Source organism: Scyliorhinus torazame, chromosome 5 (genome assembly GCF_047496885.1).
Source record: "Scyliorhinus torazame isolate Kashiwa2021f chromosome 5, sScyTor2.1, whole genome shotgun sequence".
Classification (NCBI taxonomy): Eukaryota; Metazoa; Chordata; class Chondrichthyes; order Carcharhiniformes; family Scyliorhinidae; genus Scyliorhinus; species Scyliorhinus torazame.
In genome coordinates, this window is record NC_092711.1 from 211,148,426 (window position 1) to 211,175,478 (window position 27,053).

The 27,053-nt window shown below is 44.6% G+C and overlaps 1 protein-coding gene across 2 annotated transcripts in view; it reads right to left on the reverse strand.

The window, feature by feature from the left end:
- Window positions 1–27,053, reverse strand: part of LOC140420923 (sodium- and chloride-dependent neutral and basic amino acid transporter B(0+)-like) — a 117,439-nt gene that overhangs the window by 15,502 nt on the left and 74,884 nt on the right. For both annotated transcript variants that reach the window (XM_072505073.1, XM_072505074.1), the window contains 3 exons: window positions 15,519–15,644; window positions 14,022–14,140; window positions 6,219–6,318 (listed from right to left, as the gene is read on the reverse strand). In XM_072505073.1, coding sequence (XP_072361174.1) covers window positions 6,219–6,318; window positions 14,022–14,140; window positions 15,519–15,644 — 345 coding nt within the window. The remainder of the gene's footprint in view (window positions 1–6,218; window positions 6,319–14,021; window positions 14,141–15,518; window positions 15,645–27,053) is intronic.

Below are 27,053 nucleotides of genomic sequence, written 5' to 3' on the forward strand. Positions count from 1 at the left end.
GTATATGCAACTGAGGGATTTTGCGAGGCAACAGGTGAGGGAATTCCCGCAGCTCCCGACGCAGGAGGTGCATGATAGAGTGATCTCAGAGACATGGGGGAGGGATGGTAAGGTGTCGGACATATACAGGGAAATGAGGGACGAGGGGGAGATCATGGTAGATGAGCTGAAAGGGAAATGGGAAGAAGAGCTGGGGGAAGAGATTGAGGAGGGGCTGTGGGCTGATGCCCTACATAGGGTTAACTCATCGTCCTCGTGTGCCAGGCTAAGCCTGATACAATTTAAGGTGTTACACAGGGCGCATATGACTGGAGCACGGCTTAGTAAATTTTTTAGGGTAGAGGATAGGTGTGCGAGATGCTCGAGAGGCCCAGCGAATCACACCCACATGTTCTGGTCATGCCCGGCACTACAGGGGTTCTGGGTGGGGGTGGCAAAGGTGCTTTCGAAGGTGGTGGGGGTCCGGGTCGAACCAAGCTGGGGGTTGGCTATATTTGGGGTTGCAGAAGAGCCGGGAGTGCAGGAGGTGAGAGAGGCTGATGTGTTGGCCTTTGCGTCCCCAGTAGCCCGGCGCAGGGTATTGTTAATGTGGAAGGAAGCCAAACCCCTGGGTGTGGAGACCTGGATAAACGACATGGCAGGGTTTATAAAGTTAAAACGGATTAAGTTCGTATTAAGGGGTTCGGCTCAGGGGTTCACCAGGCGGTGGCAACCGTTCGTCGACTACCTCACAGAAAGATAGAGGGAATGGAAAAGAAGAAGACAACAGCAGAAACCAGGGGGGAGGGGGGGGGGGGGAGGGGGGGGGGAGGAATCGGACGGACTCTCAGGGATGTTATTGTATATGTATAGGCATTTGTTATAGGTAATTGTATATTGGACTATTGGAGTATATCTTTGGAGAGTATTTATTTTTGACAAGGCAGTTGCCATTTAGTTTAGTTTTTGTTTTTGTTTATATATTATTTATTTATTTGTTTAAAACTGGCCACTGTTATTTATATTGCTTTATTGTTGTGTAAAAGAAACACTACGTATTGTTATGTTTGGCCAAAAAATCTTGAATAAAATATATTTTTAAAAAAATAATAATAGAGTGTTTGAAGCGACACGTGACACAGAAGAGTCAGAAGAGGAAAAAGATAGTGACTAGGAAGAAGGCATTGTTCTATTAACAAGCGGTTTTACACCGGTAATGAGGGTGTTGGTTGCAGAATCTTTCAATTGTGCTGTATTGGACAGTGGCTGCACATCTACTGTGTGTGGAATTGACTGGTTAAAATATTATCTGGACTCCTTGAATGCTGAAAATCGTAACAAGGTTAAGGAATTTGAAAGTTTCGCAAGTTTCAGGTTTGGGGATGATAATACTGTGAAGTCGCTGAAAAGAGTAGTAATCCCTTGCAATATTGCTGGAGTGTATCATTTCATTAGCACGGATGTTGTATCAAGTGAGATACCTTTGCTTCTGAGCAGACCGTTGCTGAAGAAAGCACACATGAAACAGGATATGGAACAGGATAAGGCAACAGTTTTTGGAAAGACGGTGTACTTACAATGTACACAGTCGGGAAACTATGTATTCCATTATTGACAAATAATATTTCAAGTAGAGTTATTAAGTATGTGTTAATGGCAGTTGAAAATGGGACTTTAGCTGATAAAAAGCTTGTTGTATTAAAACTGCATAGGCAATTTGCGCATCCGTCTCCTCGGAGACTGAATAATTTATTAAAGGATGCAGAGGTAAGGGATGAAGACTACACTAAACTGATAGAACAGGTTAGTGATTGCTGTGAAGTTTGTAAGAAGTACAGAAGGACACTAGCACGACCGATAGTAACCCTACCTTTGACCAGGGATTTTAACGACAGTGTGGCCATGGATCTTAAGATCTGGGATAAAGCCAATAATATATTTATTTTGCATTTTGTAGATTTAGCAACCATATTTAGTCAATCAACGATTGCACAAAGTAAAGAAAAGACAGTAATTCTGGATCAAATCGTGGAAAAATGGATAGGGGAGGGAATGGGCCCACCGGCAAAATTCCTTACAGGCAATGGGGGAGAATTTGCTAATGATGAGTTTAGGGATATGTATGAAAACATGAATATCACAGTTATGAATATGGCTGCGGAAAGCCCATTTAGTAATGGTATCTGTGAAAGAAACCATGCTCTGGAAGATTTTGGCAGATAGACCGAATTGCAAGCTACATTCAGCTTTAGCATGGGCAGTACATGCAAAGAATTCATTGCAGATGGTTGGGGGCTATAGTCCCTATCAATTAGTGTTTGGTAAAAATCCTAAAATTCCGTCCATTTTGGATGACCAGCCTCCAGCTTGGGAAAGGTCTACAATTAGCCCTGCCTTTGCTGAGCATTTAAATGCATTAGATAGCAGTAGAAAAGCTTTTTTGGAAGGAGAAGTCTCTGAAAGAATTCGTAGAGCTGTAAGGCATAATGTACGGCCATCAAATACCGTTTTTCAGCAAGGAGACATAGTATACTATAAGAGAGACAATTGTAATGAATGGAAAAGCCCAGGGAAGACCATAGGCATAGATGGCAAAACAATTATTTTGCAACATGGCAATCAAACTGTTAGGGTACATTCATCAAGGATAATGGATACAGACTACAAATTTTCAAATTTAGACAGAGCAGACAGACATGACGAGGAACCAGGATAATCTGGTACGCACGTATTACAGAACTATGAGGACCAGTTAACTGATATAGACAGGGTTTCTGATGATTTCTAACAGGCCATTTTTCCAAAAAGACAACTGCCAAAAGTTGGTACAAAAATGACTTACTTGTCAGAAGAGTCTAGTCAATGGAAGAATGCAACTGTTATTAGTAGAGCAGGGAAGGCCACTGGGAAGTATAAACATTGGTTGAATGTGCAGCATTCAGGGGAGGGAGTCAAGACAATGGATTGGGAACACAAAGTTCAAAAATGGAGGGCACAGAAACGCAGTGCCAGTTCAGATCGTTCATCGGATAGTGAACGGGTCCGCAGGAAAACTATAGAAAGGACATCCCACAGCAGAAGGGAAAGATCAAGCAGTCGCAGTACTGAACGAGATACCAGGCGGGAAAGGGGGCGTAGTTGATCAAGGTCTCGGAACATGGGTAAGACTACCAATACTAATAGGAGTAGAAGCCCACATGTACGTGAGATTTTGGTGGCTTCCAATAAATTAAATGAAAAAGTTATCAAAGATGCCAAACAGCAAGAACTGCATAGTTGGAGTGAATCTGGGGTATACACGGAAGTACCAGATAGGGGACAAAGAGCTCTAACCCACAGATGGATTTGCACGGAAAAGGTTCTTCCGGATGAAACTTATAAGGCAAAGGCTAGGCTTGTGGCAAGGGGATTTGATGAAAACTTAGAAGTCAGGATTTAAGGGTAGATTCACCTACGGCAGGAAAGATTATTTTAAAGATCATCTTGGCTCTATTAGCCACAAAAGCATGGGAATGCAAATCTATAGATATAAAAGCTGCCTTTTTGAAGGGTCATCAGCTCCAGAGAGACATTTTTCTCCATCCTCCTAAAGAGGCAGCTAACGCAGAAGGGGTACTCTGGAAGTTGAACAAATGTGTATATAGATTAAATGATGCATATAGAGTCTGGTATTTTTCGGTAAGGTCAGTTTTGTTAAAGTTAGGCTGTTGCCAGTTGAAAGCAGATCCGGCAATGTTTTACTGGCACTATAAAGGAAATCTTTCTGGCACCTTTATGATGCATGTCGATGATTTTTTGTGGGGTGGGACGAGTGATTTCGAAGCTATTGTAATCTCTGGTTTGAGGAAAGAATTCAGGGTTGGAAGTCAGGCTTCCGGTGCATTTAAATATATTGGACTGGAAATCGGACAGACTAAGTTAGGGACAACTTTACGTCAGCAATCGTATTTGGAAAGCATCAGCCCAATAGCAATTAGTCGTGGCCGGGTTTCACAAAAAGACGCAATGGTTTCAAAGATGGAAAAAGAGCAACTGCGAAGTTCAATTGGGCAACTGAATTGCTTAGGTAGACAGACTAGACCGGCCGTGAGTTTTGATGTCTTAGAGTTGAGTACAAAAATGAATTATCCCAAAGTGGAAGACATAATAAGAGTAAATAAAACGTTGGTCAAGTTAAAATGCAGGAGTGTGTTTTGAGGTTCCCGGTTTTAGGTGACCTTAGGCACTTGAAACTCATAGTTTATAGTGATGCGTCCTGTGCAAATTTATGTGATGGGGTTTCAAGCACAGGAGGTTTTATAATTTTCCTATTGGGGAACAATGGTAAATGTTGCCCTCTTGTGTGGGAAACAAAGAAAATAAGGAGAGTGCTCGAAAGCACTTTGGCTGCTGAGACGTTAAGCCTTGTAGAGGTGGTGGATATGGCCTTTTATATATCTCAGATATTGACAGAAATTTTGGGAATCAGGGATTTGGGTAATATACCTATTGAATGTCACATTGACAATCAATCCCTGTGGGAAAATGTGCACTCTACAAAAAGTTTCAATGAAAAAGGACATTGCAAGTTTGAAGCAGATGTTGGACAGAGGAGAAATAGCAAAAATTAAATGGGTCGATAGTGGCTATCAATTGTCAGACTGTTTTACAAAAAAAAGGAGCTAGTTCACAGAAACTTTTGGATATTATTAATGAAGGGCGCCTGTTTCTGTGACTGCTTTTTTTCTTCCAGAGATGAAAAAAAAGAAGGGGGGAAATTGCATGTGTATTTTTGAGTTTCATGTAATTTTGTTTTCACCGAATTATTTTTTCTCCAAGGAAGGGCAGACTGTTAAGTGATGGGTTACGAGACATTCCAATTAGTTGTCTCATTTATGTTAAGTATCCAATAATCGACACTTGTAAAGGGGCTTCAGGTGACCTTTGTGTCAGGTGATGTGATGACAGAATTTTGTGCAGAGTCTGTTGAAGTGAAATAAAGGTGTTGGTGAAAAGGAGCAGAACCTTTGACTCTTTATACAACAGCAGCTAAATGTCTAACAACCCAGAGCCGGGATCGAACCTGGGACCTCGGCAGCGTGAGGCAGCAGTGCTATCCACTGCGCCACCGTGCTGCCCAATAAAGGCATTGGTGACAGTTTTCGCAGCAGGTGAGTTGAGAGTGGGGCGTGGTCGAGTAATATTACAGAGGGGACAAAGTCAGCTTACGAGGGCAGGCTTCATCTCAGGATCGATTGTGACACCAAAGGTTGTAAACAGATTAGCTTATTTTGAAACTGTCCCCAGTGGGTGGGAAGGAATTCAGGGAATGGTGTTTTGAGTGGGGACTGGGACTTCAATCGTCCAATATTTAATTAAAGGAAATTTCTGCTCATCCAGTACTAGATGTTGGATCAGTTTGGTAGCTTGCTATAAATTCTCATTCAAGGTGTCACTAATAAACAGGTTAAATCAGAGAAGGGATCTCTCATGATTACAAACAGAATGAGTCAATTGTTCCCTGTCACCAGACTGATTTTTAAAAAAAAAATTAGATTGCCCAATTCATTTTTTCCAATTAAGGGCAATTTAGCGTGGCCAATCCATCTACACTGCATATCTTTGGGGAGAATGTGCAAACCCCACACAGACAGTGACCCAGAGCCGGGATTGAACCTGGGACCTCGGCGCCGTGAGGCATCAATGCTAACCACTGCGCCACCGTGCTGCCCTGTGGAAGTAAAATGTTTGTTATAACTTACTCTAGGAAAGGCTCGTTTTTCAGATCTGGCCCCTGTCATCAGAATGGAGGAGCATCAATTCAGTCTTTGAGCTGAGGAACAGCAAATTGATCCAATGAGCTCATAATAAACATCATAAGTGCACTGAAGCTGAATCTATCCTGTTGTTCAATCCACCTTGATGGTTGGAAGAAATTGTTAACTGATTGAGTCAAGAATGAAGATTCTTAAAAAACAATCCCCATCAGCAATCAGCAGGGAGATGGCAGCAGGAAAATTGATCCCGACTACAATCAGCTATAATGTGACAGAATTCATGAGTCAAGTATGCGTGAGGCACTGCCTGCCTCGCATTGGCTTTTGAAAACAAATGGGGAAAAACCTTTATCAATTAATGAGGGCATTGAATATGATGAACTATCTGCACCGACTCACCCAATTCTACCGTGTGGATTTTTCTGAAGAACTTTTTAATTTCATTATTTTATTTTGTTTCAGCACTTTTCATGTCTTACTTACCATAGATCCAGCTTAGGCCAACAAGTTCCAACAGAGCTGTTATAATGACTATCCATCCAGTGCAGAAATAATCCACTAAATTTAACCAGTAAATTCCAGCCTGCAATTAAATGGAAATGTTACATGAGAAAACGTAACACTCAAAACATTAATTCTCCATCCTATAGTTTGGCTACTGTTTGGGGGCCTGTAGACCAGTGGAATGAATGTAGAAATTGTTTTGTATTAATTTTCATAGTTATGGCAGCAATGTTATTAAAAGTCTGGGCTAAGGTATATATTTTTACAATGATATTATTTAAGAACACAGATTAAGGTACTCAGCCTGTGTGTGTATACTTCAACTGTAACTAAGAGGTCACAAAATGTGAAGTTATGATTGATTCTAATCATTTACTTGTTTACATATAGAGGGCTAATGGAATATTGTTATGATTGTTGAAGAATCCCTGAAGAGTAGAAGATTTCTAAGGGGTTGCAATTAGTCCTCGCTGAGCAGGTCATGAGAGGAGCCACGTCTGTCTGTAGTTTTACAGTTTGCCATAGAAATTGAGTGGCAAGATAGAAGCACTTTAAGTTGAACTACAGTTTTGCCAAATGCCGCTAGATTGATCTGAAGTGTACTGGTTCTACCCCTGAAAGGGTCTCTCTATATGCAAAGGTCGACACAAGTAAACAAGTAATCTGTTTGTTAACTGTATTTATAAGTGGCATTTGAACTGTATTGGGTTGCTTATTGACGTGAGAAGCAGGTATAGTTAATAAGTTTAATTCTTTCCTTGTGTTTACAAACTGTTTTACTGATAACTGAAAAGCTATTTTCTTTGGTGTTAATGTAGTTAATTCTGTGTTTAAATTAAAGTTTGTTTTCACATTAAAAAATACCTAGTGGTCAGAGTCATCGCTGATGGGGTGAAGTATCTTTTCCTCACAATTTTACAGATTGGTAAAAAAAACTGTGTGGGGTTCTTGTCCAGTATCCTAACAAGTGTTGGGGGCTGGTCTATGAACAAAATTGGGGGCTTGTCTGGGATTAAAAGGTATAATCCTAGTTTGGTTAGGATTATTGAATTAAACAACAACGTCTGTGAGAAACTGGTACCTTCTTTCAAATGATGATACTCTTGTCAGTTTTAATAGAGAGTGACTGGTAAAATGGTTCTTTCAGTGGCTAAGTGTTTTCTGGTTGTGGAAGATGGCACTGTGGTTGGTTTACAAAGACTGGTTACAACAACGCTGGTGGTCAAGCTGCAGTTGGCTTTCCCTCCAGGGGTGAGGAAGGTGGAGATTATTCAAGTGACAGCTCAGCATTTAAATTTGGAAGAGACACAGTCTGATTCTTTCGAATGAGCTAAAATTCAAATACAAATAAAAAAACGTAGAAATGCAGGAAAATGAGAGAGCTTATCAAAAGGCAATGTAAATGAGGAAACGTGATGTGGAAAGATTAGCAAAGGGATGAAAATGAAAAGAAAAGAGAAGCAGGAGAAAAAGAAAAGGTGAAAGCAGCAATGACAGAGGAAAGAGACAAGGAGAGAGATTTAGAACTTCAGAAAAAGGAACTGCACAGAGATTAGAAACTTAAAGGATTGCAATAAAATGCAGATGCTGCGGAAAGTCTAGAGGAAGGAGTAACCCCCCCCCCCCCCCTCCTCTCCTACCCATATCAAAAACATAGGAGGGATATGTTTAAATATATCCAAGCACTGCCGAGGTTTGATAAGAAAGATGTGGAGGCTTTTGTTTAAATCTCATTTGAGAAAGTGACTAAACAATTACATTGACCAAAAACCATGTGGGTATTGTTCATTCAAACAAAGTTAGTAGGTTGAGCTAGTGAAGTGTTCGAATCACTATCAGAGGAGGTATCTCAGGAATATGTTGAGGTGAGAAAATCCATACGAAGTACATATGAACACGTGCCAGAAGCATATGGACAGGTGTTTAGAAATCTAAGGAAATAATCAGGTCAGATGTGAAAGAACCAAACAAAATAATTTTGATTGGTGGATAATAGCATTAAAAATAAACCACACCATATGAAGCTCTTAGGGAAATAAATATTTTGGAAGAATTTAAAGATTAACTTCCTACAGTGGTGAGAACACACGTGGAGGAGCGAAGGATTAAAACTGCTAGACAGGCAGCAGAAATAGCAGATGATTTTAAATTAGTTCATAAATTAAGGTTTGGTTCTCAATTTCAATCTGTGAAGGATAGAAATTGGAAAAATGAGCAATCTACAGGTGCTCAAGGCAAATGAGACCTAGTTGGACATATTAAGGAGATTTCCCTCAGGTTAAAAAGGAAACTTATGCGGGTGGAAGTGAGATAAGAAAACTTACATGTTGTCATGGTAATAAAGTTGGACATACAAAGTCACAGTGTTAGTAGCTTAAAAAAAGTACTCAGGAAACAAACTCTTCAAAACAGGGTAAGTCAGTGGGGTTTATTAAAGTGACAAAAGAAACAATGGCTGCAGCTCAGAAGTGTATAGCCAGTTCAGAGGTTGATCAATAAGAAGGTATTCAGATCTTTTTAAATATTTTATTTGTGAGGGTAAGGTTGGTTCATGTACAAGGTGGAGTGGGTAAGGAGTTTAATATCTTCGGGATACAGAAGCAAGTCAATCTTCAATATTGAGAGAGAAGGAGATATGTAGATAGGAAAAAGTATTGCCATAAAAGGTGGTAACATGTGTGATTATTAGTGGAGTAGTATTGCACTGTCATAGAATCATAGATCCCTACACTGCACAAGGCGCCAATTGAGCCTGAACTGACCCTTCGAAAGACCACCGAGGCCCTTCCCCTGACCTATTCCTACAATCCTACCCTCAGGACCAATTTATCATGACCTCACCTGCACACCTTTGTACTGTGGGAGGAAACCGGAGCACCCGGAGGAAACCCACGCAGACACGGGGAGTATATGCAAACTCCACACAGACAGTTTCCCAAGGTCGGAATCAAATACAGGTCACTTCCATTGCGAGGCAGCAGCGCTAACCACTGTGCCACCTACGTGTGGGTTAGAGAATCCAGTGAAAAGTGGTGGGAGGAGTATTAGAGAAATTAGCGTTTTTAGGGGTACAGTTTCTCTTGGGCAATGATATAGCTGGATCACTGGTGGAAGTGATGCCTACTGTGGTTGAAAATCCAATAGAAAGTCAAATAACTGAGGTGTTACAAGAAACATATCCTGGGATGTTTCTAGATTGTGACGTAGCAAGATCACAAAGCCACAGGTTGAGTGTAACAGGAGGAGGAGAAATCATTGAGTTAAGATAGGGAGGCCAGGGTTCTGTTATCGGAAACAACTTTTCACCAGATGATTGATAAAGAAGAGGAGCAAATGGAGGATAAAACGGATACCTTTAGTTCAGGAAAATTAGTAGAATTACAACAGAGGGATGCAGAGATAATGCAGTTGTATCAGAAAGCATACACAGGAGCAGAATCTGAGTGTAAACCAGAGTGTTATTACATTGAAAGTAATGCATTAATCAGGTCGTGGAGACCGTTACATATTCAGGCAGATGAGAAAGGGGCAGAAGTTCATCAAGTGGTATTACCGGGTTATGTGGGTAGCACATGAGATTCCAATAGGGGGGCATTTAGGAGTAAGGAAAATTAACTCAAGCAAAAATACAGAAACATTTTATTTACCCAGATTGCATAAGTATGTAGTTGAATTTTGCCACACATTTCACACATGTCAGGTAATAGGAAAATCTCAAGCAGTAATCAAACCTTAATCCCCATTCCAGCATTGAGGAACCTTTTACTGAGGTACCAATTGATTGCGTGGAACCACTTTCTAAGCTGAAAAGTGGGAATCAGTATTTGTTGACTATAATGGATGTGTCTGCTAGACTTCGGAGTCCATTCCATTAAGAAATGTTACTGCTAAGAGAGTTGTAGAGGAGTTAAGTAAGGTTTCTTTTGTACCAGATATGGACTACAAAAAGGAATCCAATCAGATCAGGGATCCAATTTTATGTTGAAGTCATTCTGCGAAATTATGCATAGTTTAGGTGTTAGGCATTTACCTCAAATATGTATCATCCAGCATCATAGAGAGTGTTCGAAAGGTGGCACCAAACTTTAAGGACAAAGATATTACATTTGTGGCTATTTGCAATTAGGGATGCACCTAATGAATCAACTAAATTCAATCCGTTCATATTGATTTTTGGTCATGAGGTAAAAGGACCACTTAAATTGATTAAGGAGAAATTGGTGAGTCTATTCTGAGGCTACCTTGTTGGACTATGTGTCAAACTTTAGGGAGAGATTAAATAGGTGAGTTGGCTAGAAAGTATTTAAAATTGTCATAGCACGTGATGAAAATAGAGGCGAGTAAGAAATCAAAAGATTTGTCGTCTTGTTAGTGGGGAGAAAGTATTAGTACAATGGTAGGTGAACCATTAAAAGCAAGATTTAGTGGGCCTTATCAAATTGATAGGAAATTGAGTGAGATGAATACTTTGTTAAGAACACCAGTTAAAAAATTGTTTGGAGTTCTTGTCCGGTAATCTAACAAATGTTGGCATGTGGTCTGGTATCACAACAGTATTCCCACAGGTGTCTTCTTCCCCTTGTTATTTCTTACTTCCGCCTATACTGATTCTCCATCTGGATTCTACATATGTATTGCAACAGTTCTGTGTACCCCTTCAAAGACAGAGTATCCTTTTTAAAATAAGAGGACTAAAATTGCTTGGAGCATTCCAGATGTGATTTCACTCAGGCCAAAGACCTCTCGGGATTTATACTCAATGCCCCTGGGTATGCATCTCCACACCAGTTTCCTGTTTTAACTGCGAGGGAAAATTGTGCTCACAGTATTGATGTTAAATCTGTGAAAGTACCCAAGATCTTTCTCTCATCCCAACACATCAACCGCATTCTCATTGAACTCATCCTCCGCGTCAACCTTCCCTCTGCATGAATCTCGCAACATGGCATTTGCCGATATTAAATTGTGCGAGGATGCGGGGAAAAGGTAGGGAATTGACACAAATCCATGGTGCTCCTTTGGAGAGCTGGTGCAGACGCGATGTGCCGAATGGCCCCCTTCTGACTCTGCAACAATTCTGGGATCGTTTCTGCCATTTCTGGCCCATTCGAATTATGTTATCTGACTATCATGGTTATATGTAGCAGCAAGTTTCAAGGCTACCGCATAATTATAAGTGATTCCATCCATCTTTATTCAACATTTGAAGGTTACGCTAGCATCCTACTGCTGCACTATCTGATGTTTCTTTAATAGTGCCAAAGTTTCAGCCCCCATTGCTCATTGAGGGAATTAAGTCATGATGTGTGTTGAAGATAACTGCTGTAAAATTACCTTTAAGAGTTTGAAGTCATGCGCCCTAGTTTAATGATTTTTTTTTATTCCTTGAGCAACCTCAATAAGATGACTACTCAAATGCACCATTTCCTGACTGAAAAGCCCATTTTTCTTCTGCGCTTTTCCTCATAACTCAAAGCCATGACACTGAGGATTAGCTTTACTGTTTAGCACAGGGCTAAATCGCTGGCTTTGAAAGCAGACCAAGGCAGGCCAGCAGCATGGTTTGATTCCCGTAACAGCCTCCCCGAACAGGTGCCGGAATGTGGTGACTAGGGGCTTTTCACAGTAACTTCATTTGAAGCCTACTTGTGACAATAAGCGATTTTCATTTCATTTCATTTCATTTCTCATCGCATCCACTGGTGTTTGAATGTGTATTTCCCTTCCCTGGAAGAACTGGATTCATTTTACCAAGTCCGGTCTCTTTCAGAGGGAAGAAAGATTCCCATTGGTAAACGGATTGAGCATCAGAGGACACCAGCTAAGGTGACTTTTAAAAGAAGGCATGATGAAACAAAGGAAAAATGATTAGGAAGGGGAAAATACAACATGAAAGTAAGCTAGTGGGGAACATAAAAACTGACTGTAAAAGTTTCTATAGGTATGTAAAGAGAAAAAGTGAATAAAACTATTATATGCCTCTTACAGACAGAAACAGAGGAATTCAAAGTGGGGAACAAAGAAATGGCTGAGGAACTAAATTCGTACTTTGCTTCTGTCTTTCGAAAGGAAGTCATGAATAATGTACCGGACGTTCTGAGAAACAGAAGTTTCAGTGGGGAGCTGAAGGAAATCAGTATTAGTAGAGAAATGGCAATTAATGGGATTGAAGGTGGATAAATCTCCAGGACCTGACAATCTCCATTTCAGAGTACTTAAGGAAGTGGCCCTAAAAGTAGTAGATCAATTGACGGTTATTTTCACAAATTCTTTGGACTCTGGAATGGTTCCGACAGATTGGAGGTAAGCGAATGTAACCCCGCTATTTAAAAAGGGAGGTAGAGAGAAAACAGGGAATTGTAGACCAGTGAGCCTAACATCGTGAAGCTGTGAGAGTCCTTTATCAAGGATTTCATAGCACAGCATTTGGAAAGCAGTGGTATAATCAGACAAAGTCAGTATGGCTTTATGAAAGGGAAATCATGCTTGGCAAATCTACGGCAATTCTTTGAAAGTGTAGCTTTTAGCATTGACCAGGGGAGACCTGGTGGATGTGGTTTACTTAGACTTTCAGGAGACTTTCAACAAGGTCTCATAGAGCAGATTGCTATGTAAAGTTGAAATGAATAGAATTGACACATAAATATATTAGCAAAGTACAGATCCATCAGACCCCAACTGTTCACATGATATGTTAATGATTTTGAGGAGGGAACTAAATGTTCTACCTCTAAATTTGCAGATGATACAAAGTTGGGTGGGAGGGTGAGCTTTGAGGAGGATGCAGAGATGCTTCAGCAGGATTTGGACAGTCTGAGTGAGAGTGCATATGCATGGAAGATGTAGTTTAATGTGGATAAATGTGAGGTTATCCACTTCAGTAGCAAACAAAGGAAGGCAACTTATTATTTGAATGGGTGTAGATTGAGAAAGGTGGATACTCAGCGAGACCTTGGCGTCCTCGTGCATCAGTCTCTGAAAGTAAGCGCGCAGGTACAGCAGGCAGTAGAGAAGGCAAATGGTATTTTGGCCTTCAAAGCGAGATGATTTGTGTATAAGAATAGAGAATTTTGTGCAGTTTTGGTGAACTTATCTGAGGAGGGATGTTCTTGCTATGGAGGGAGTGCAGCGAAGGCTTACCAGGAGAGTGAGAGCCATGATGTGGAGATGTCACCATTGGGCTGGGATGGGCACATGAAGAAGTCTTACTACACCAGGTTAAAGTCCAACAGGTCTGATTCGAATTGATAGCTTTCGGAGCACAGCTCCTTCCTCAGGTGAATGTCCTGCACTCTGAAAGCTAGTGATTCCAATCAAACCTGTTGGACTTTAACCTGATAGTGTAAGACTTCTTAGAGAGTGAGAATGAGAGAGTGAATGCTTGGGAGCCAGTGTCTCCCTTACTCCCCGTCTTAGGATTCTCATTCACTATCACCAGACACACCAAACCATCTGCACACGCACCTATTCACAGTGGGTGAAGTAGAGTGAGTGAGCAACCTGAGGCCGTTGGTGATCTGCCCCTTGAGTGAGAAAAAAGTGCTAACGTGCCTCCACCACACCCAGCGAAAAGACTGGACAAGACTGATCGATAGCAACAGCAGATGGCAATGAGTCAATCCATCACATAACATTACTGCACAATATTAAACAAATGGGAAAACAACAAGGCCGACACACCCGTTCCTTCTTTATTATTTCACTCTGTGAAATTTATCACCTTTTATGGTCAGAAAAAGCACTACATGTGGAAACATAGCAAACCATTGAAGGACAACATACCTGTGTGACATATACAAGGCCAAGGATGTAAAGTAACAAACAAACACCAGTTGTCAGATAAAAGTGTTTCGAGCGTAGAAAATTGGGGAACTGGTCTACTAGGATGGTTATGATTGTTCCTGAGGAAAAAGGATGTGAAATGAGATTAGTAATGTATGAATACTTTAAAACAGTCCTGGAGAAACCACCACTAGAGAGACCAAATCTTTTCAGCCCAGACAAGAAGATGAGGACTCATTCTTTTGGACATGTGTCCGCTCATGCATGTTACCCATTCAGTGCCTGTTACTCTGCTGTGTGAGAAATGTTTAGGGATGTATCGAAGACTGTCTACTCCTTTTTCTCAAATGCTTGGAATAGCAGATCCTGGGTGCAGCAGAGGAATATGAGGGAGGGTATTCTGGGTTTAAGAACAGCGAAAGGAAGTATTACCCGAACAGCTAGACACGAACGCACTTCAATAAATGTCTGACACAAAATTGTATTCCAAACTCTTCCACACGTTGAGGTGACATTTCCCGAATGTTACTTTAATGCAGCGAGTAACCCACTGAAATCAAACATATTGATGTTGCATTAAAGCAGTGAGCAAACAATTGCTACAAAGAAACAATAGACATTTGCCCACGAACAGGAACAAATATAATTACTGATCTTATATTCTAAACATCATGGCCTGTAACTTCCAAGTGGCAATCAGTATTCCTCCGGAGCGACTGACCTTCACTGGAATTCCAAGACTCCGTCTCACCCGATCTTTCCGACTCAGGCCGGGTGAGGCGGGAACAGCGAAACGTCGCCCCCGGCTGCAGCAGCGAGGTGTCAAAGGAGCGCAGCCAAGGAAGACACGTGCTCATTTTACGGCAGGAGCCGCCGTAAGGCAGGTGAGTTTAAATGTCTGATCAAAAGGGAGAAGGTTCGTTTCTAAGGTATGTGCTTGGGATGTGGGGGGGAGAATTCAGATGTCGTTGAGGGTGGAGGGGCGTGGTGGTGTCAGGTTGGGTTGGAGTATGGGGGGGGGGGGGGGTAGTCTGGTGTTGGGCCAGGCTAGAAGCATGTCAGGCCGGGAAGTTGGAGGGGGGGGGGGGGGTCCTCTGGTGGGTAGGGTGGGGGTCCCGTGTGTGTGTGTGGGGGGGGGGTGGTCCCATGTGGGACTTTGGATGTTTGAAATAATTACTTTGGAGATAAAAGTGTTTTTTTTACCTTCAAACTCTTTCAGTGTAACTATGAGTGTATAACTGGCTGAACCACCCAAAGATAGTGATTCAAATAACTTTGTCAGAGGTTCCCAGCACAGCGCAAGAGTACAGTGGAAGTTAGCACCTCTGGACAATTTACCGGTGAACCCTTACCTAAGAACTTCCGAGAAGGATTCTCCAGCATATCATTGGCGTAATCCCCAACAGCAAAACTGAGGAGTCAGGAAGTTACGGGCCCATATTTTCATTAACTTCCAGTCATATAAGTAGACAGACATTTTTGTATTGTCAATCTTACCTGAATTTGCAAACACAGTGCCACATCCCAGAGTGATCAACATGAAGAAAAATAAAATGGACCATAAAGGCGCCCACGGCAACTGTGCGAGGGCCTCTGGGTAGGCAATGAAAACCAAACCGAAACCTAGGTGGCAGAAACGAATGAAATATTAAAATTAATGCTGCTAAAAGAAAAATACTGTCAAATAATGCTGTTTATTTAGAAGGTATTAATTCATTGAGAATCCATGGCCGTGATTCTCCGGTCCCGCGCCGGGTCGGAGAATTCCCGGGGGACGTGAGAATCACGCCCCGCCGCCCGACGCTGGCTTCCCAATTCTCCCCCGCCGATTCTCGGGCGCCCGCGGGATTCCCGCTGCGCCGGTCGGGGGCCTTTGAAAGCAGCCCCGCCCCGATGATTCTCCGGGCCCTGGCGGCTGAGTCCCGGCGGGGTGGGTTACTCAGGTCACACGGCGGGACCTGGAAAGAATGTCTGCGGGGGTTGTCCTGGAGGAAGGGCGGATCCAACCATGGGGGGGGGGTGCCCCCACGGTGGCCTAGCCCGCGAGCGGGCTGGTTCCGTGGGGGCCTATGTTCCGCTGTGCTGGGCCCCTGTAGGGCTCCGCCATATTGCCCGGGGGCCGGCGCAGAGAAGGGAATCACCGCGCATGGAAGGAATCACGCCCACCATTCCGCGCGAACTCGTGCCGGCTGTTCCGCACCGGCTGGAGCTGCAGGGACCACTCCAGCATCGACCTAGCCCATAGGAAGGGGAGCATACCCCATTATCGGAGATCGTTGACGCTGAAGTGGTTGGCGCCGCTTTTCATGTCGGCGTGGGGACATAGACATTATTGGAGAATCCCACCCCATATGTGTCAAAACTTGCAAAATGGATCATCATTTTGTAGTGACAATAACATAGGCCGCGATCTAACAGAAAAGTTTCTATTGAGTGTTTTTGTGGTGCATTTTGTGCGGAGCTTCCCGCCAGCTCTGTCGGTGAGTTCCCCTATCTCACCACACTTAGTCACTTTTCTGGGTCCTGGGAAGACTCTCCCCACTCAAGCCCACCACTAAGGGCGCGATTTAACGGGATTGTTTCTGAGTGTGGCATAAAGCGGGGGCTGCCGCAAGCTTTCCGACGCTCGATCTGGCGAGGCCGTCACCGGTATCAAACATTAATTGGACCACTAACGAGGCTCTATGGGCTTCACGCCGCAAATCATGGTCCTGCCGGCTGATTCACCGGGACCGCACCCGCTAGTTCCCCACCAACATAAACCGATCCTGCAGAGCAAACCTCACACAGCTTGCAGCCAGGACACTGAGGAAACCAGCTCCACAATTCAGGGAAGCCAACCAGGCCAGATTGTTGAGTGCGGTCGAGGGATGCCCTATCGGAGGGGCCTGGAGGGTCAGCCACAGGGTAGCTAGTGTAGCCTGGGAGTAGACGGGGAGTGTCACCTGGAGGGCCGGCAGGCCAGTGCCGTAAGAAGCTAAATGACCTCCACTGGGCCACACTGGTGGGTTGGCCTCTGGCACCAGCCCCACCCGCCAACCAACGCCCCCCCCCCCGATGACCATGCGCCTGGCACCGCCCCGCCTCGCACCACATACCATATCCTGGCCCACCCATGTCCAGGAGAGCTGCCCAAGCTGGCCTCCTCCCCTACAAACCTCCAACCCCCTCCATCCGCGATGAATGAAGAGTGTGGCTCACATTATGGCCCCATAGAAGAAGGTAACCGACAACAGACGAAAGAGGGCCCAGACGGGCGGCGGAGTGTCGGACACCAGCGTCCTCACCTCCTGTAAGAAACGGGCCCTGGAGGCCGCAGGGTGGCCGAAGACAGAGCAGTCACGGACGCAGAGGTTGGTGAACGGCGCAGAGGTGAGGATCCGCCGCCCCTCCCTCACCCCCAGAAGACCATGGGTTGTTAATTTTATGCAGACTGACTCATCCCTCCCACTGACTACATGTCCATTATCCCGCAGGATCTCCATCCGACGGTGCCATCTGGGTGGTTCCTTGTCCCCTTTCCCCATCTCCCATGAGAACATGAGAGGGGAGCTCCGAGGAGACGACTGTTTTGGTGGCACAGCTGTCATCCCCACCCCCCATCAGCGCAGAGACACACACCTCGGTGAGCGACAGAAGTGGTCAGGTTTCTGGGGCACATTCTGGGTACCAGGGCACAGTTGTTGATGCACATGAGATGGAGGCAGGAATGTCCAGGCGAGACGGCAGTCGGAAGGCTGTTGGATCCCAGGATCAGGTCCAAGTCAGAGGCTGAGCCTCTGGACCAGGTTTACTCAGAGCAATTGATAGGATGTCGCCGGGATGTCGTAGAATTTACAGTGCAGAAGGAAGCCATTCGGCCCATCGAGTCTGCACTGGCTCTTGGAAAGAGCACCTCGCCCAAGGTCAACACCCCCACCCTATCCACACAACCCAGTAACCCCACCCATCATGACGGGCAATTTTGGACACTAAGGGCAATTTATCATGGCCAATCCACTTAACCTGGTGGGATGTTCGGATGGGGATGTTAGCGAGACTCCAGTTGGTCCATAGCCAACTGAAGAAGTTCCAGAGGTTAAAGTCACAAGAGATAGCACCAGCAATACGTGGGACTGAGGTCAACACTGCTAGGGTGACGACTACAGTGCAGAGCCTGGTGCACAACATCAGCAACATAAGTTGCGGTGTCGAAGGTGTGGCTCAGTCAGTGACGGCCGTGGCTGAGAGCCTCGGCAGCGTGTCCGACTCACTCGGGGTTATGTCCTAGTCCAAGTGGACTGTGTGAGGTGCTGAGGGGCATGTCGAGGCGGAGCCTCTTGCAGCACACGATGTCCGCCATCTGTTCACAAGACCAGCAACGTCTGTATCCATTGGGCTGTCGCCAGCCTCTGGGTCCTTGGGATGTGGGGCGGGGCCCTGCATATGGGCTGCTGGCTTGAGCCCCTGTCGACATTGGTGCCGCCCCCTCCTCCGGTGTCTTGCCCGTCAGCAGCACTATGAGGGCACCCTGGTGTCCACACCCACCCTCTGGTCACGGAAATGTCTCCAGTGCTGTGGCCCAGTCCCTGGGTGTTCAGTTGGCTGCTGCGTCCATGATGTTGCTCCCTGCAGTGTCCAGGCATCACGGTCTGATTGGGATGCAAGGCAATAACTCTCACATGCTAGATGACCCGCCTACCCAGGAGAATCCATTTGGAGCTGTGAATTGCTCACATAACTACTGTGGTGATATGCATTACTGTATATACACAAGGGGTTAATGTAAATACACTACAACCAAGTAACCACTAGAGGGAGCACCAGAGATGTCATGACATGCAGACATGGAGCCAATGGGTCATTACAACAGGACACAACCAATGGGTAATCAGGACACCTAGAGGTGGCATTACCTCAAGGGGGCACTTCACAACCCATTTTAAAAGGACAGGGCACACATGCAGACAGACACCTGTAGAGTGTGGTGATATGCATCACTGTAAATACACAAGGGGTTACTGTAGATACACGAGGACACTGTAAATACACAAGGGGTTAATGTAAATACACATAGACTAAATAAACACTCGAGGAAGTACCAGAGACATCATGACACACAGACATTCAACCAATAGGTCAGTAAGATAGGACACGACCAATGGGCAGTCAAGACACACCCAGAGGTGACACTACCACAATGGGGCTACCCATATAAAAGGACAGGGCACACATGCTCTTCCTCTTTCCATAGGCAACACTCAGAGAGACAGGGGCAGATCAGAGCATCACACCCACCGCATGGATTAGAGCAGACTGGTTAGTCAGATTGAGTTACTATAGTTAGATTAGCAGTAGAGTCGAACTCAAGTAGGAGAATGGTTAACTGTTCAAAAAATGTGTTCAACCTATCTCCAAGTCTGAACCTTCCTTGTCAGAGTATACATCAAGGAAGCAGCTTATGCTACATGAAGAAGCATAACACAACATGGTACCAGTGAGAGATTGTTAGATCTACATAGTTCAACTCAAAATCCGTGACTGCCAGCAACAGCACCCAGGCATGATGTTCGAGATTCCGGTTCCGCAGCAGCTCAGGTTCCACGGCAATCTCAGTGCAAACTGGTGTGCGTTCAGACAGAGATTCGAGATCTACCTGGTAGCGTCCAACCTAATTGGCGTGGCGGATGCAGAGAAAGTAAAGCTTCTGCTCACAATTGGGGGTGCAAGTGCAGAAGAAATCTTCAAGACCTTCCAGTACTCCAAAGGGCAAGAAAAGAGAGACTTCCAGATGGTTCTGGACAAGTTTCAAGAATTCTGTGAGGAAAACAAAAGAGGGAAAGACAAAAGAGGCGCCAATACTCAGGCGAAGGTAGGCCTGCAAATGCAGAAAATGGCAGTTTTGATTGGCAGCCATCTTGGGAAAGAAGCCGCACATGTGCAGTTCCCCAAAAGAAGCGTACCGGCAAAACAGTGTTTTGCGCATGCGGGAGAAGCTGCGCATGCGCGATTGCGTAACGAGCGCACAGTAAAGGAGAAGCGATCTGCGCATGCGCAATCTATTCCTATGCTCTACGTCATCAGCGTCATGACATCAGAGACCCGGAACACGCCCACTTAAAGGGGAAATGTCCCAAAATAAGAAAAAAAAATTTAGGCTGTAAAACACAATTCTTTCACCTGGAACGGCAGCACAATGCCTGAACCAGTAGCTGAAAGTCACTTCTGCAGAACCCTGCAACAAGCAGATAGCACAGCCCAAAGTAATGATTTAGTCCTTGACGACTACGACTCAGGCGTTGATTACTTCTTTGGACATCGCGAGCACAATGATAACTCCGACACAAAAAAATGGTCCTTGAAGATTACCACTCAGACGAAGATTTCATCTTTGGAGATGGCGACAACAGTACCAAATCCGAACCGCAACGCGATGTGTTGTACAGTGAAGAATCTTAGACACAGTTATGGACAAGTTCTTCGGGTTTGAGGATCTTCAGCCCAGCATATATGACATCCCAACTTGTGAGTGCAGGATTATGCTGCAGCCTGACACCAAGAGACAGAGAGCGGTACAAGCCCACAGAGAGCGGCCTGCTGCCGCACAGAGAGTGGTCCACGCATTGTGAAGGGTCCCAGCCTCCACACAAGAAGTGATGACAGTCTCCACAGCAAGACCAATGCACAATTCCACACAGAGAACACTGCAAGACTCCACAGAGTGTCACAAGCCTCCACAGCAAGCTCATGGACAGACTCCACGTCTCCAGAGCGCAGTCCTTGCATGAACAAGACCATGAAGGTTTGGCAACCTCAAGTGAACAGCAAGAAGACTATGACAGTCTACCACGCTCATGTGAACAACAACGCGACTATGACAGTCCACCCAGATTATTTGAGCCACCGGAAGAAGACTCTGACAGTTTACCCAGCTCAATTAAATGACAAGAAGACACTGAGGCTCTACCCACTGTATGTATGACAAGTGACGACGGCATCCCACTTCCCATACCAGATGTGCAACGTGACAGACCTCAGCTAGTGTGTACAGAGGCACTCGACAATCACAGTGAGACTACTGGTGACTCCAGTGACACCACGTTAATTCAAACCTCATCCGCTCGAGCCTCTCTACAAGCAAATTCATTCCTGAATGTTTTGACTCCGGACAGGGGTCATTACGAAACCTCAGAAGATTCAAGTGAACCTGAAATGACTTCCGGACGGGGAGCATCAGGAAACCTCAGCTGACACAGGTGAACCAGATATGGCTCCAGACGGGGAGCGCCGCGGACTCAGTGACGGCACGCTCAAGGAAACAGCAGATGCCACAGAGGACGCTGACACGAGTAACTGTGTGAAGGACTTGTATTATCCACGAAGGGTGGTTGTTGAGCACAACAAACACAACAACAAAACCTACAAATCCAACAACGAAGACAGCATCAAGAAGCGTACCAGAGGCACCAACGTCGACAACAAGGACGACAAAAACAACAACAATGAAACTATGACTGGTACGACTTGGTACAACTCTGCAAATGAGGGACACTGTTACTGCTCAGCTCAGTACAATGACATATCATGGCAGGTTAACACAGATTGCATACATCGCTACCACAAGCATCGAAAGAAAAAAAAGAGTCCAAATCAGACAACAAAGTGATTTGACCACTTCTTGGTTCCTTAAGCACGGGGACTCTGACGGCGTTCACAAGGACATGCCACCATCAACATCACCACCTCACCAACAAAACAAGAAAGCCACTCGACCATATTAATTAATGAATTTTGGACTCATACATATTATTTGGACTTATTGTATGATAATCACTGTCATCATGATTTGTACATGTTATCGCTGATCTACCTATTTTGTTCAATTTTCTTTAACGCTGTACAGAAAATATGTAACTCAAAAAAAGGGGGATGTGGTGATATGCATCACTGTAAATACACAAAGGGTTAATGTAGATACACTAGGACACTGTAAATACACAAGGGGTTAATGTAAATACACATAGACTAAATAAACTCTAGAGGGAGCACCAGAGACATCAGGACACACAGACATTCAACCAATAGGTCAGTAAGATAGGACATGACCAATGGGCAGTCAAGACACGCCCAGAGGTGACACTACCACAAGGGGGCTACCCATATAAAAGGACAGGGCACACATGCTCGCCCTCTTTCCAAAGGCGACACTCAGAGACACAGAGGCTGATCAGAGCATCACACCCACCGCATGGATTAGAGCAGACTGGTTAGTTAGATTGAGTTACAATAGTTAGATTAGCAGTAGAGTCGAACTCAAGTAGGAGAATTATTAACCATTCAATAAATGTGTTAAACCTATCTCCAAGTCTGAATCTTCCTTTGTCAGAGTATACATCAAGGAAGCAGCTTATGCCACATGAAGAAGCATAACACAACAGAGAGTACATCAGGGTTGATCAACAGCATCACACCCAGCACGTGGCTTAGAGCAGGCTGGTAAAGATAGACTGAATTACTACAGCGAGATTAGCAGAGAGTCAAACTCATTTAAGATCTGTGTTAATAGTTCAATAAACAAGTTGAACTCATTTCATAGTCTGGAGCTTCCTTTGTCAAAGCATACATCAAGGAAGCAGCTTATGCTACACGAAGCAGCATAACACATGATACCACGAGTGCCTGTTCAATCTATTTAGTTCAACTCAGCAAGATCCGTGACAATCAGCAACCGAACCCAGGCACGATGATCGAGATTCCGGTTCCTAATCCACTCAGGTACCATGGCAATCTCAGTGCCAATTGGCGTGCATTCAAGCAACAATTTCAGCTTTACATGGAAGGATCCGACCTAACTGGCGTGGCCGATGCTGAGAAGATTGCTCTTCTACTCACCATTATGGCTGAACATGCAACAGAGATCTTCCTCTCCTTTAAATACTCCAAAGGGCAGGACAGAACGCGATTCCAGAGAGTCCTGAACACATTTGAAAGCTACTGCGAGGTAAACACAACAGAAATCAGTACAACTGGCGCCAATACTCACCACGAGGCAGTGGTAGGGTTGCAACAGAAGCAAACGGCAATTTTGATTGGCAGCCAACTTGCCCATATCCAGCCAGCCAAGTCCGCACATGGGCAGTTCCCGGGAAGACGCGAACCGGCAAAACAGTGTTTTGCGCATGCGCGAGAAGCCGCGCATTCGCAGTTGCGCAAAGAGCGCACAGTAAAGGAAAAGCGATGCGCATGCGCAATCCATTCCTACGCTTTAGCTCACGAGCGTTTTGACATCAGAGGCTCCAGACCACGCCCACTTAAAGAGGAATAGTCCGAAAATTAAAAAGAAGAGTTTTAAAGTAGCAAAACATCATTCTTTCACCTTGAAAGACAGAACAATGCCTGAACTTCTACCAGTAGTTGAAATCAACCTCCACAGAACCCTGCAACAAGCAGTTAGCACCGTCCAAAGAGATGATTTGGTCCTTGAAGACGACTACTCAGATGATGATTTCTTCCTTGGACACAGAGAGCGCAATGACAATACCGAAACACAAGAAGATAACTGGTTTATCGAAGAATACTCCTCAGACATGGCTGAGTTATTCGGATATGCTGATCACAGCATCAGCAACACGGTTTCAAAGCTCAACACGTCTCTACTCATGGTAGATGAATCCAATACCATGATGCCATGTGTCATGTGAGAATACCTTTAATAAATGGGTGTTTATAAATGGGTGTGTATATAAATATCTGTAGTGAGAGTACCTTTAAGAAATGGGTGTTTATTATCAGTGATGTTAGAGTGTAAGTGGAGCTGGGCTGTCTGTCAGCTTTTTACTTTTGTTTTTGAGCAGGCTGCAGGGTCTGTTTTATTTTTATTTTCAGGTTGGAGCTGAAGCCAGACCAAGCAGGTGTACTGCTGTTCTCTCTGCCATCAAAAGACTATCTCTTGATCATTCGGTGAATTCAGAATTATAAACGTTCTCAGCAGTGAATGTAAACCTACATGGTGTTTTTAAGTCATATGGATGTTAAAAGGAAATCTTAAAGGATTACTTAGTGTTGTATTCTTTGGGGGTTGTATTTGAATTAATGGCTGCTAAGATGTTCACTGTATGTTTTAAAAAGGTTAACTTGAGTTCATAGAATAAACATTGCTTTGCTTTAAAAAATACTTTTCCATTTCTGCTGTACCACTCCCTTATCACAATCTATTAAAAGTTGTGGGTCAGGTGAAATCCATGATACACTTTGGGGTTCTCTAAACCCTGGCCCATAACAAATGGCAGATCGTCGATACATTGGATGACAGCAACCTGTCAAATACCCACAAAGAAGACAAAGCCCACAGAGAGCGGCCGGATGCCACACGAAAAGTGGTCCACGCACCACAAAGAGTCCCCGACACACACAGAGGGTGGTCCACGCACCATGAAGAGTCCCCGACTCCACACAGAGAGCGATGAAAGACTCCACAACGAGACCACTGCATGACTCGACACAGAAAGCGATGAAAGACTCCACAGCGAGACCACTGCATGACTCCACCCAGGGAACGATGCCAGACACTACAGAGAGATCCAAAGAAGCCTCCACAGCGAGCTCTTGTCAGACTCCACAATGGGAGCAACTCAAGACTCCAAAGCACAGTCTATGTATGAACAAGACCATGAAGGTCTATCCACGTTATCTGAACAATGATACAAGTCTGCCACGCTCACATGAACAACAGAAAGACAATGACAGTCTACCCAGATTACTTGAGCCACCAGAAAAAGACTCTGACAGTCTACCCAGTTCACCTAACGAACAAGTGGACACTGCAGGTCTACCCACTGTATGTAAGACAAGTGACGAAGGCATCACAAATGTGCAACATCACAGCGAGACTGACAGATCTCAGCTCGTATGCACAGAGGCACTCGACAATCCAAGTGAAACTACTCATGAGTCCAGTGCGACCACGTCAATTGAAACCTCATCCACTCGAGCCTCTCCACAAGGAAATGAAATCTTGAACATTTTGACCCCAGACGAGGAGCATCAAGAAACCAAAGATGATACAGGTGAACCAGAACGGACTCCAGACGGGGAGCATCGACAAGCCAAAGATGATTTAAATGAACCGGACATGACTCCAGACGGGGAGCGCCGAGGAATCAAAGACAAAACGCTTCATGAAACAGCAGATGCCACAAAGGATACTGACACAAGTAACTTTGTGAAGGACTCGAATTCTCCACTCAAAATTATCATTGAGCGCAACAAACACACCAACAAAACCTACAAAAAACAACAACACAGACAATAACAAGAAGCGTACCAAAGGCACCAACGTCAACAACAAGCACGACAAAACCAACAGCACTGGAACAACGACTGGTACAACATGGTACAACTCTGCAAATGCAGGACACTGTGACAGCACAGCTCAAGGCAATGGCAAGTGTGCAGACATACCATGGCATGATAACGCATCTTACAAATTCATGTTTGCTACACTACAAACAAGCAGACCAGCTTTCAAGGCAGCTATCATACGGCATCACCACCACAAACACAGACACCAGTCCAGGTCAGACAGGAGAAATGACATCAAGAATCGCTACCACAAGCATCGAAAAAAAGAGTCCAAACCAGACAACGAAGTGATTTGACCATTTGAACACCTCCTGATGACTTCTTGGTTCCTTAAGCAAAGGGACACTGACGGCGTTCACAAGGAAATAACATCATCATCGACACTTCAATAACAAAACAAGAAAGCCACTCGACCATATAAATTCATGAATTTTTTTTTACATAGAATTACATAGAACATAGAATTACATAGAACATACAGTGCAGAAGGAGGCCATTCGGCCCATCGAGTCTGCACCGACCCACATTAATCCCTCACTTCCACCTTATCCCCGCAACCCAATAACCCCTCCCAACCCTTATGGACACTACGGGTAATTTATCATGGCCAATCCACCTAACCTGCACGTCTTTGGACTGTGGGAGGAAACCGGAGCACCCGGAGGAAACCCACGCGGACACGGGGAGAACGTGCAAACTCCGCTTTTTGGACTCATAAATATTATTTGATATTCTATAATCATCACTGTCATCATAACTTGCACATGTAATCACTTATCTACCTATTTTGTTCAATTTTCTTCAACCAAGTACAGAAAATATGTAACACGGAAAAAGGAGGAATGTGGTGATATGCATCACTGTATGTACACAAGGGGTTAATGTAAATACACTAGAACCAAGTAACCACTAGAGGGAGCACCAGAAATGTCATGACATGCAGACATACAGCCAATGGTCATTACAACAGGACACAACCAATGGGTAATCAGGACACCCAGAGGTGGCATTACCACAAGGGGGCACTTCACAACTCATATAAAAGGACAGGGCACACATGCTCTGCTTCTTTCCACAGACAGACATCTAGAGAGTACATCAGGGTTGATCAACACATCTAGCACATGGCTTAGAGCAGGCTGGTAAAGATAGACTGAGTTACTGCAGCTATATTAGCAGAGAGCTGAACTCATTTCATTTCATAGAAGTTACAGTGCAGAAGGAGGCCATTCGGCCCATCGAGTCTGCACCGGCAATTGGAAAGAGCACCCTACCCAAGCCCCCCACCTCCACCCCATAACCAAGTAACCCCACCCAACACTAAGGGCAATTTTAGCATAGCCAATCCATCTAACCTGCACATCTTTATACTGTGGGAGGAAACCGGAGCACCCGAAGGAAACCCACGCAGACACGGGAGAACGTGCAAACTCCGCACAGACAGTGACCCAAGCCGGGAATCGAACCTGGGACCCTGGAGCTGTGAAGCAATCATGCTAACCACTATGCTACCGTGTTGCCCTATTGTCTGGAGCTTCCTTTGTCAAAGCATACATCAAGGAAGCAGCTTATGCTACACGAAGCAGCATAACACAACAACTATGATTGGCAATTCCCAATTGGCAATAGCCTTCAGCCATGTGGTCAGAGGTCTCCGCAGTCAGTGGTAGTTATGGGTGGTCAGTGCCGCCC